This window comes from Lissotriton vulgaris, chromosome 2_1 (assembly GCF_964263255.1).
Source record: "Lissotriton vulgaris chromosome 2_1, aLisVul1.2, whole genome shotgun sequence".
NCBI lineage: Eukaryota > Metazoa > Chordata > Amphibia > Caudata > Salamandridae > Lissotriton > Lissotriton vulgaris.
In genome coordinates this window covers 1,550,733,573-1,550,746,089 of record NC_141687.1, presented here as the reverse complement: position 1 = coordinate 1,550,746,089, position 12,517 = coordinate 1,550,733,573, and the positions used below count along the sequence as shown (strand labels likewise).

The following is a 12,517-nucleotide window of genomic DNA, read 5'->3' as shown; positions in this document are numbered from 1 at the left end:
CAAAGAAGGAAACGGAACCCAGTCCCATGGTGAACAAAGTGGACGATGAGGAGCCTCGCAGAGACTATAAATACAAAGGTTCCTCCTCAAAAGGACCAAATAAATGGCAAGGCAACCCCGGACCACCAGGAAAACAAGCGAGGAACAACAAGAAAACGTGTTACAGATGCGGAAGCTGGTCCCACGAAGCACACGACAGGAAATGCCCAGCGTTCCGGGCCAAATGTATGTACTGTGGCATAATAGGTCATTACGAGAAGGTGTACCGGAGAAAATCTTCCAAAAGCATAGTGAAATACATTGACCAGGATCATGAAGACCAAGAGGGAAGCATAGAGGAAGAAGTAGTCACCGTACTGTGTATATACGACCAGGTGTTGAGTGTGGACGGAAAAAGGACAACCAAACCAGTATTAGAAATGACGATTGGCGGAATACCGATAAGCGTAGTGGCAGACACCGGCTCTCCCTACACCATCGTCCAAAGAGCGGTGTGGAATGAAATTTTCAGGCCACACTTAGGCCCAGAACTGGAGAAATTGGACATCCGACCAGTCACATACAATGGGGGCCGCATACCGATGGCTGGATTCCGACCCTTAAAGTTCGAATTCAGAGGCCGATCTGCATTTTGCAAGCTGTACATATCAGAGAAGGGACCATCAGTAGTGGGATGGCTGGATCAAGGTGACCTGGGGTGGACGGCGTCCCCCTGTCCTGGGTCTCTGTGCCTATCCTTCCCTCTCTCAGCACCGCCGCGCTTCCATCAGTTCTCCTCACTTGCATTTCTATTGCAGTTTCTTGGTTGCTGTCAGAGTTTCTCTCCTCGTGCTGCTCGCCTCTCCTCTCCTGCAACTCTACGCCGGGTTGTTCCTGCTCCTCATTGGGTTCCTCCATGTCTTCCAATTCTGCTCCACCTTGATGCCATCGTAAGACTTTGTTGCATCTGGCCATGCGGTCTTGGGACCACACATTCCCATCACTCAGCAAGGCCGCTCTGTCATACACCTCCTTAACCTGCATCGGTTTACTGTACTTGCTGTCCCCCTTCCTCTGCAACGTTGCCAACTTTACTCGCACCCACTCGCCTTTTTCCAGTTCTGTACTTTTCACATTCCTGCGTTTGTTGTAGTGGTTAGCATATATGGTCTGTGCCCTTTCCAAGTTGGCTTTTACCACTGCAGGGGACCACTCACTCGTTATGGTTTTTTCCTTCCATACGCGGTTGTCATGGGTGAATGGTTCACGACCTCTCAGTATCTGGAAGGGGCTGTACCCGGTCCCAGTGGGGGTAATTCTGTATGCCCACACCATGTGCCATATCTCTTTTTCCCAGTTCTTGTTTTTTGGAGATCGCTGCCTGCACTGCTCCCATCACTACTCTATTGAATCGTTCCACCAGGCCGTTACCGGCAGGATGGTAGATTGACGTGCATTTGGTAAGGATGCCATTCCTCTGCATGAAGTTGTTCCATTTATCGGAAGTGAATTGGGGGCCATTATCACTCAGGATGGACTTGGGGATGCCCTCTCTCACGAAAGTGTCCGACAGAAACTTTAGAATGTTCTCGGCATCCATTGTTTCATCTACTTTTACCTCTGACCATTTTGAGTATCTGTCTATAAGGACACATACGTACTTTTGGATAACTTGGCCGTCGAGAATCGGGCCCAAAATGTCTATCGACAATTCTTCCCACGGATTCTGTGGAGGGTCGAATTTTCCTAATGCTGGACGCAAGGGCTTGAGCGTCTTGTCTGCTCCCTGGCACTGTAGACAATCTCTGACATGTCTCTCCGCCCGTAGGTCCATACCTGGCCACCAGTAATTTTGCTTGGTCCTTAATTTCATTTTTCTTATACCCAAATGGCCCTCATGTAGTATGTCCAGTAGCTTGGGAATGATGCCTTATGGGGGGGATGACTTTATCTCCTCTGTACACGAATACTCCTCGGTCATCCAACGACAACTCTTCCCTAACTTCATAGTATGGTTTGAGGTTCCTGCTCGTTTGTCTTTTGTCCGGCCAACCCTTGACAATGCATAACTTCACTTCCTGTATGGTGCGGTCTTCTTCGTATGCTTCTCTCCACTCCTGATTGCAGATGACTCTCTCTTGGTCCTCCGTGAGTGCTACCATCTCCTCCTTTCCTGCTTGGTCTTCTTCTCCTGGCTCCATGGCCGCCGCTCTGCTTAGGTAGTCTGCTACTCTGTTCCCGTTTCCTGGAATGTACTCTACGTCGTATCTGAATTCAAGCAATTTCAAGGTCATCTTCGAGATCCTGGGCATGGCACTGGCATGTCCACTGGATGGTAATACCTTCAGTAAGGGCTTGTGATCTGTCTTAAGCTGGAATCGAGTGCCCCATAGGAATTGCCTGCACCTTGTCATTGCCCACACGACGGCCAGCATCTCCTTTTCGATAACACTGCATTTCTTTTCAGTATCGCTCAATGTGCGAGATGCGAAGCTGATTGTCTCCATTTTCCCTTGTCCCAGATCTTGCATGAGTACTGCACCCAGCCCTTTGTCGCTGGCGTCGGTTGTGAGCACCGTTATGCCCTGGGGGTCATATCCCTGGAGTGGCACAGCTCCTGCAACGTCCCTTTTGATGGTTTCAAATTCGCTCTGAGCCTCTTCTGTCCACTGGAACGCAGTGCTCTCCCTTGTTAGCATCCTCATGTGGTGTGTCTTTAAGGCGAAGTGCATCACAAATTTACTGTAATATTCCGCCATGCCCAAAAATTACCTGACCTCCTCCTTGTTGGTGGGTGGCGGTGCCTCATGGATCGCTTTTACGTTTTCTGTTTTAGGCGTGATCTCTTGCACCCCTATTTTGTGGCCTAGGTAGGTTACCGACTCCATGCCCAGTCGGCACTTGGCCCATTCTGCTGTGAGGCCCTTGACCTCCAGGGTCTTCAGCACCTTGTTGAGCTTTGAGTCGTGATCCATTTTGTCTCGCCCCATTACCAGGATGTTGTCCTGGAAGTACTGGATGTCGTCCATATTCCTAAACAACTGGTGCATAAGTTTCTGAAACACTGCAGCCGCTGAGGCCAGTCCGAACGGCATGCGGCAGAACTGATAGCATCCGAATGGGGTGATGAATGATGTTAATTTCTTGCTGTCAGGGTGCAAGACGATTTGATGGTAAGCCGAGGTCAAATCGATGGTGGAGTGCCATTTGACTCCTCTGGTTCTTGCCAGCATTTCTTCGATTCTTGGTAGAGGGAACTTCTCCACCACGATATTCTTGTTCAACTCCCTCAGGTCAACACATAACCTGACCTTTCCACTGGGCTTCATGACCACCACTAATGGCGCGAGCCACTCTGCGCACGTGATTGGTTCGATAATTCCTTTTTTTTCTAAGTCCTGTAGTTCTTCTTGAACAGCGTCTCTCACCGCTAGGGGCACGTTTCTCACTTTGTGGGCAACTGGTACGGCTCCATCCTTCAGTACGATTTTGTGTAGGAATTTCTCCAGCCTCCCCACTGTGCCTATGAATACTTTGGGGTAGTCTTCTTTCCACCTGACCAGGTCTGGCCAAGCTTCTGGTTCTGTGAGAAGTATCTGCTCCTTCCCGCCTGGATCCAGTTTGAACCCGGTGAGGAAGAAATGTGGTGAGACCTGCAAGGTTTCGAGACTTTAATATGGATAGCGGACTGTAAGTTATATGTTCTTTGTTTGGAAAAAAGGGAGATATGTAGTGTTGCGCACTAGTTGTTGCACGTCACGCCATGACGTGACGTGCGGGCGGCCATATTGGCGGCTGCGCGCGCATCTAGGTTTAGAGGCGCGAAAGCCGACCCGAGGGACAGATCGGCTCAGCGCTCTTTAGGGTGATAGATAAATAAATAAGTGTTATACAACACACACGTTGCAGAGTCTTCATTGAGCAGAATAACAACTTTACACTTTTGAACTCTTTTTTTAAATTCTTCTAACCCTCATCCGCTCCTTCACAAAAACCGTGAACATTTTTTGGGGAGGGGCGGCAGCTACCATTGTAAAATAATTTTTTTAACTACTGCAAGCAGCATTGCCATCTTGGGATAGTAAATCGAAAAAAAAGAAAACTGTGCCTGCATCATTCAGTGGGCACACATAAGCGTGGCGACTCATACGTAATCATGTATGCGCATGCTTACTAAAAAAATGCCACGGCTGGCAGCAGCACACACCACACAGTCACTCTTGCATGAGTTGTGTCATCACACATTTTGCGTTTTCATTTGTTGCTGATGCTGCACAGCAAAGCCAATAAGTCAAAAAGGTGAGACCTATTGACTTTGCCAGTGCTTGTTTTAGGAGCTATTTATGTATGGTATGTATTTCGTCAGTAGATGTTTTAAAATCTCTTTTCATGCAGTCTATGTTTTTTCAGTTATTGTTTTCACCTGCTGTTTGCTTTCACCTGCTGCCTATCGGATTATATCAGCAGTGATAGCAAGCCAAGAGCTAAAATGGAGTGTGTAAAAGACATATTTGCAGGGCACAGGTTGCAGTGCAGAGAGGGGTATCGCTGTCATTAGTGTAGCAAGTGTAGTGCACTGGGGCCACAGAAAGTGTCCCCTGTACCCGAATTATGGGAGCATTCTACTAGCCAACAGGTGCAGATGCACACGCATTTCCCCTGCATGCATTATGGGCCAAGACACCCTTGCTAAGCCACTGGGTGCAGACTTCAGAAAACAAACAAACATAAAATATGCGCTTAACAGCGGCGCAAATTCTCCCGCAGTGCATGAGAATTAATGAGTGGGCGGGGCTGCGTAGGCCAATGGACGTGCGCAGCACCAGCGAGGTAGTGCCAGTGACGGGCGTTGGCCGAAGCGAGCACGGAACAGGATATACCACCTCATAAAGTGTCAGCATGGGGATATTATAATGTTGTGATCTATGTCTGTGTTCCTTGAACTCTGCCGACATGTTTTGGTAATATCCGGTCTTCCATTGCTTCGGTTTCAGAACATTGTCGCTGTGGGTGCCGGCTTCTGCGACGGATTGGGATTCGGCGACAACACTAAGGCGGCAGTCATACGGCTAGGCCTCATGGAGATGGTGGCTTTCGCTAAACTCTTCTGCAAAGGGGAAGTTGCCACTGCTACTTTTCTGGAAAGCTGCGGAGTTGCTGACCTTATTACCACATGCTACGGGGGACGTAACAGAAAAGTGGCAGAGGCCTTTGCAAAAACTGGAAAGGTAAATGGTGATTGCGGGTCACTTGCAATAGACATCAGCACTTCTTGATCTCTACTGTCTAATCAGTTGATGGTGGAAAGTTGAAATACATAGGGTCCAAATGACAAAAAGCATGCTCAGACTGTCGGACATTGCTGCCATAGGCTTACACCTACATTTGACGTGTATTTCCAACTTTTGTGAATTCACAAAGAATTCCAGGTGTAGGGTTGGGAGTAACTATTTACTAATGCAGCAAGTCTACATTTCTGTATGCGTAATTGTAATGGTTTATTACATTTAGAAACCTTTTACCATTAACACCCTCCGATGTTGTGGTTGTTCTCTCTCCACCATGGAACAGTTTTTAATTCTGCCTTAGACAGTAGACCGACCATTTTCAGGGTGGAAAACGGGCCGCAAATGTTTGTGAATATCTATAGGGGGGGTGTCTGTTGATGTTCAGCTCCTTTAAGAGACACAACCACAATCCACCCCATGTGGCACATTGAGTTATTTGGAAGATGCTGCAATAGTGCTGTAATTTAAGTGTACGTAAATCTATTTGTGAATACAGATTTTGCTGTTGTAAATGCTGCCCCATAGGCAAACATAGGTGTGCAAATAGCTTTGTGAATCAAGCCCACAACGTGCTCGGTAATCGGTTAGCAATCGGTCCTTCTCTATTTGGCACAGCAATGCATATGGGGGTTTATTTACTATTATTTCAAGCAATGTGGGGTGCAGCAGGGAAACTTGCTGCACTGTGTGCGTGAAAGGGAGAGAGCAGAAATACCCCATATTTAAATGTATAGAGCAATTCTGCTCTCTCCTAGTGCACACATGAACCATGTGCCAGGGTGCCTTCCTTATGGGCAGGATTGTTTTTGTGCAGGAAGAAACATCTTCCTAAAAAAATGCATAGAATGCAGCATACATGGAAAGAGGAAATAACAAGGAGAAATAAATACAGTTCTCCTCGTTATGTCTGTTGGGTTGGAACACCATTTTGGTGCATACCCAGGTGTACAAGTCTTTGTAAATCTGGGTTTGCGTCAAAATACATGTGTGAATGCATGGGAACGCCCACACTCCACCCAGGCAACCTCTACCCAAAGCATGGCAGCTCTGCGCGCTGCGTTGCGTTACTCTGTGTTTACTAAACCACATAAATCAGCTTTGTTAATGCCAAAAATCAAGTTGTGTCGGGCAGTTCCACCAAAGTGATGCAGCCCAACACAAAACCATTGTAAATTTGGGCCTTGGCATCTTAGAACGGTCACTCCACTTCTCCAAAGAATATTGTTTGTTTTCTTACATTACGAGTTACTTGAGGTGGATGGAAGTGAGAAATCGTTTTCATCTGTAGGTAACAGGTTGTGAACAGAATTACAAGCAACCCTGTGCAAAAAGCTAAATTTGACAACATTGATTTATGTACTCATGACGTGTCCTACGACGGTCGCACTGTGAAAGAGTTCTTCATTCCTTCACAGTCCAGGACCCTGTCTATGGTTTTTTAGCGTAAGTTTTAAAGCTTGAGCCCTACAAAAGTCTTAACAAAAATTGTTAGTATTATGCATGTATTTTAGTTTCATTGAGCGTAAACAAATGTAACAAGCATTTGCAATGCAATAGGTCTCGCATTTATGCGAGCTTGAGCTATTGGCATTGTAAATGACAATGCCTTTTTTCTGTTTTGGTTTTTAAAACCAAAATAAAAGGCCTTGTCATTTACAATGCCAATAGCTTAAACTTGTGTAAATGCAAGACCTATTGCGTTGCAAATGCTTGTTTTTAGCAGATACAAGCCTTTCATTTGTCATCAACATGGACGAGAGGCCAATATGCCCAAACATGAGCCATGCCTTTAGTACCACCTACTGCAGGCAAGCAGATGTGCAATTGCATTGCTACATTAAGTATTAACATTGCTACAAACAGCATTTAAGTCCATGCCACACAACTGATATGGTGTGGAACAGTGGCAGGCCTTTGCAAAGGTTTGTCTACCTTTTGTTGCCTACTGCAGTAGGCATGAGTTAAACGGGTAAAGTGGAAGCTTTTGCTCACAGTATGTGTGATAAAATGGCAAAATAGTAAAATTAGACTGCAACACAATGTGTTAAATTACACCATATAATTAGCCTTTTTTTTGTTTCAAAATTTAGGGACACGCTATGTGTTTTGTACGTCGCTGCAATATTCCAGTGGCGAAGCACATAATCCAAAGTTCCTTGCTGCATAGCCCCAGTATAGCCACCCCGCCCCAGTATTTGGCTCTAAGATGCTGCATAGCTCAAGTAGCCTCGATTAACGGTAAATGAGATTAACATTGCAAAACACCCAACGTACACAACGTGAACAAAAAAAAAGTCTGTAAAGTAGCCACAGGATGTCTTAAGGGTGGCCTCAACCTTTAACAGTCACAAGCATAATGCACATTTGAAGTATAGCATGATAACATCAGTAACACCCGTTAACATCCCTTCCGAAACAAAAGCAGTGGCCAAGGGCACAAGCATCCCAAGACCCATAAGTGCGCAGAGCCCTTACAGTCCAAGCAGCATGGCGTCCTTGTTGTAACGCCAGTCACGAAGCTTGGCCAGAATCTAATGTATCGTAATTTGGATCGATCCCAATTAACTGACAATCACAGGTCCTGACACAATTGAACACCGGTACAATTATCTCGGGCCTGCTTTCAGGATCAAATAAACACGATCTCAGACAAAATGCGTTGCTCAAAACCTGGCCGCAGGCTGAATAAACAAACATCAGAGCATACAAAGTTCAGCGCGCCAAAATGCCCCAGCAATAAGCACTGGCTTGGCATCACGTTCCAGGCCTGACCTCCCACGAGCCCAGCTCCATGCCAGGAAATTAAACGATACTCTCGGCCATCGAAATGCTCCATAATACGGTTCTTTAACAAAAGCGGTCCCGTGCACCGCTTCCCGTAAGAACAAGGGGCTCGTAAATCTGCCCCATCTTATTTAAAATGCCACCAGAACATCCGATGCGATTACCTTTCTGGAAGGGTAGTGGTTCCTTCTTCTCGCCTCTCATCCCACACCTGCAGGCTTCGAGGCGCTTGCTTTGACGCTGCACGCCTTCTGGATTCTTTGAGAAGTGTAGAATGGATCTCCGCCCCGGGACGATTGCCTGCCCTCGGTCATGTGTTTGTCCACGTTTGGGCCCAATCCAAACTGACGAATGTGGATGAGGTCAATGTTTCCGGAAAGCACTCCCACCCATTGGCCGGTAGAGGAGCGAGCCATTGTGATAATAGAGGAACAGAGAAGAGAGTTCACGCAAAGCTGAAAGCGAGGACTCTGCCCTTGAGCAAGAGGAGCCGCGCCTCCCAATCTCAGGGGCTCACTGTGCTTCCCAGAGAGACAGGAGATTGGGAAACGCGCACGCGCGGCCGGCGCCGATCGCTTTCCACAGCGTGCGCGTGACATCTCCTGTCTCCTGGGAAGCAGACCCGACAGCAATAGTATCGCGCCTGCGCGATGGCATATGGCTTCGCCATATGCATCGCAGGCGCGAGACCTAAAAAGTGCAGTGCAAATGTAAATTTCTTGTAGTCACAAAGCATGGTGCAGGGACAAATCTGGTGGACGTGGAGCTGCTCCCCAGTTTAAGACAAAGGTCAGGGAGTGTGCAAAAGCCACCAGATGCAGTCCCGATATCCATTACCACATGCACATTAGCTCATGCTATTGAAGCTGCATTTTGGGTGAGAGTTGAGGGGATATGTATATGCATTCCGAAAACCCAGTGTAACACAGTTTGTCCTGAAGCAAGGCAGCATTATTTTTCTCTTAGAGTAGAGTTATGAATTTTTGACAATAAATATAGGCGGCTTAAATTTACAGGTACTTTGGGGCAGATTTACAAACCCCTTGCGCCTCTTTTACGCTGCCGTTGCGTCACTTTTGTGCCGCAGCGGCGGCGCAAAAGATGCGCCATGCTGCTGGGTATTTACAATGTGACGCATATGGGAGATGCTTCACGTTGTAAAGCCCTGCGCCAGAAGTAGGTGTTCCTGCGCAGGGGGGGGTGGGGGGGCATTCCGGCACAGGAACGCATTCCAAAAGTGGCTGAGTGAAATCTACAAGATTTCACTCAGTCACTTTTGAGCCCATGCTGCGTCAAAACTCTGCGCCTGCTTGAAGCAGGCGTAAGGATTGACACAGCATTTTAAAGATAGAGCCCCCTAGAGCATTGCTGGAGCTGTGTCGCCTTTACGGCCCAGATGCGTCCCGCATCTGTGCCATTTTTGCCCCATGGTGCGCCGCATTGTAAATGCGACGCATTCATGGTGGCGGAGCTGTGGCGCACAATAACTGGCGCATCCCTGCTGATATGCGGGGATGCGCCAGTTATTGTAAATCTGCCCCTTTGTGTCTGGTTTGCATTACTTTTTTTAAGTATCTGGGTGGAATTTACAATCCAAAGCAAGTCACAATTTGTTCTGCATTGTAACCAAGAGTAACGCAGAGCTGCATAATGCACTTTGTTGCGTTCCTTTGTGTTGAGGGAGCGTTCCATGGATGGTGCATGGACAGTCCCATGCAACCACCAATGGGTTTTGACCCAAATCCCTATCTACAGAGATTCGTTAACAGAAATTGTTGCCAACATTCTTGGCTTCTTAAAGCAGGCATAATGAGGAGAAATATTTTCATTTCTCCCTCTTTGTACGTGTGTTGCATCCTACTGCACACAAACAAAGTCAGAAACGCCTTTGTGCATAGTTTCTGTACTGTAAGGGACCCCTTCCTGTCCAAAAGCTACACCAACTACAATGCAGACACCCTTACACTATGGCATAAGGGAGTCTGCATTGGAGAATGGCAGACAACAGTTCGCTACACAGGAGTAAAACAGCGCCACATCCTAGTAGATTTGAAATGTTCTGTTCTTTCCTACTCACGCAATGCAGCACAGCAACTTTCAAACAGAAATCTATATAGATAAATTGCTAAATCACCCTTTCTGCACTGTTTCAAAAAACAGTTCCTTTCCTCAGCGTGTGTGGAAATTAGAAGAGGAAAGGAACATGCCAACCATCATTTAGTAATAGGTTACCGTCTTGACTGCCACTAAAGGGTTTCAACTACTTGCTAACAGCTGCAGTGGTCGCTTTGCCAAAAGACAGTGATCACCACTCTTGTCTCCTTTCATCCTCATCGACCTTGTGGAATATAACTTGGAGAAAATCACAGCCCCAGATTATAACAACGTACATAGACATGCTAAGAAGAACCAATAATGCAAGATAAGCAAATGCATGCATCCCGCCCTGCACACCATACCTCACTTCCCAAAATACGTTCTGTACTTCTTTAGATTGACTAATGTAAGTGAGGGTCATCTGACATCAGAAAGCTAGTACAGAGTGAACTTTGTGCTGAAGTGCATTGTAATGAGGGAATACTTTGAAGGGCTACAAAATGGAAACTGATTGGCATATTTTCCATTTGTTCAGTACTCTCTTACTTTGTTTGGTTTGTGCTTGTTTTTATATTTTTTGAGGTTCAAATCATAGAAATTGCCCAGGCAGGGGGTCCCTGGCTACCAATAATTCCTCAAATGGGTCTTTCGATTTCAATGAATCAGTGGGTGTCCAGAGAAGTCAAAAGGTGAAGAACCGCTGCTCTAAAGGCTTTCGTCCAGAATAATGCATCAGTTGGCCATAAAGTTCTCCATAACTTGTGTATGTAGACTGCTGACCCATGTTGCTTTCTACTCTGTATTCTGTGGTCAGTGCTGTGTAATATAGCCACAAATTGAGAATGTGACAGAGCCAGGATGAAGGAATAGAAAACGTTACCTTCAGCGTGCCTAATATTCTCCTGATCCATTGGCTGTTCCCATTATCACCACTCTCCCTCTGAAACCAAAACATACACCGATTGGCTTCATAAGAAGGGCACAAGCAAGCACATGGATGGTGCTGAGCTCACAAATCTCTGTTTAACAGCGTTGGAAATATTGTCTAGTGATGCCATTAAATGGTGTGGTACCGACAAGTTGATAATTAGAAAGAGTCTTCTCACCCAGAGTAGCAGAGTCTCCATAAAAGTATCTTTATCCTAATCCATTGAATGTTGCTCTCTTTACCAACCTCCTTCGTGTAACCTAAAGGCAGGTTCAGTGGGGTATATGTCATGGCCAGAGATGTGGCATAAGACCAAAAAAAACTTTTTTTTTCTACTTGTGTGAACAAATCAATTTATTTCATTTTAGTCGATCGAGGAACTAGAGAAAGAGATGTTGAATGGACAAAAGCTTCAAGGTCCACAAGCTTCGGCAGAAGTCTATAAAATTCTAATACAGAAAAACCTGTCTGAAAAGTAAGTAGTATTTTCCTTTCTAACTTTTGAATGATTTATATTCTGTCAGTTGTTTTTTAAATGTTTGCCTTGTGAATGTTTCCTATTTTAAATGAGTGATGAGGACGAGCATTGGAGTGGTCTGTTTTCATAGGCACCCTGCTGCCAGATGTACTAAGGTCTTGTCGCTAATCAGTTGTTTTTTGCTCACTTATTGCTTGGTGGCCAGGCCAATATTTTGCACTGCTACTGATGCACTACTCAGTTGCAGCACAAAATGTCCTTTTACAAGAGTTTGCAGAAACGAATGTCTGACAGAATCCTGAAAGCGCCGTTATGACCGTTCCTTTTGCTCGCAATTCGTTACAACGACTTCCCTTAGGAGGGCGCTGGGCTTTGAAACATTATCATTTACTATTCTAACTCTGGGCTGCCTAACAGTAGGGAAGGTGTTGGACTTAAAATACAACACCCCTCCACCAATGCGCGCCCTCTCAAGTAAGTCGTCTTAAAGGAGCAGAGACTGCTTCAAAAAGGTAAGTTGGCAAACAGGCACTGGTACTGGGGAAAGCATGGAGCAGTCGCCTGGCTGTTGTGTGCTCCTGCACTGCCCACATCCATCATTCACAAGGTGGAAGCTGTCCCACTCAGCCTGCAAATCACACTCTTTCAGGACTCGGTAACGGATCAGTAGTTTGTGACTGCTGTTGCGAACCATTGATACGTTAACACCGACTTGCTAAGGCGAGGGGGATACATACGCATTTGCAAGCCTGTGATTTTGAGAATAGCAGGCTTCGCAACCGCAAAACACTTTTATTCACCAACCCTTAGGTTTATTCAAGGAAGCCACACCAGGAAAAGTTACATAATGAACTAGAAGGAGCTGCAGCTTTTCAAAGAATCCTACATGTGTAGTTTAACATGACGCAGAAGGACGTTTCTCTGCGCCTCTTGACAAATATGTCCTACACCACAAGGTAAGGC

The 12,517-nt window shown here is 46.2% G+C and overlaps 1 protein-coding gene across 1 annotated transcript in view; it reads left to right on the top strand.

Annotated features, from left to right (window-relative positions):
- Window positions 1–12,517, top strand: part of LOC147732886 (glycerol-3-phosphate dehydrogenase 1-like protein) — a 174,581-nt gene that overhangs the window by 97,749 nt on the left and 64,315 nt on the right. The window contains exons 6-7 of the mRNA XM_086957430.1: window positions 4,974–5,207; window positions 11,445–11,551. Of these exons, the coding sequence (XP_086813556.1) occupies window positions 4,974–5,207; window positions 11,445–11,551 (341 nt within the window). The remainder of the gene's footprint in view (window positions 1–4,973; window positions 5,208–11,444; window positions 11,552–12,517) is intronic.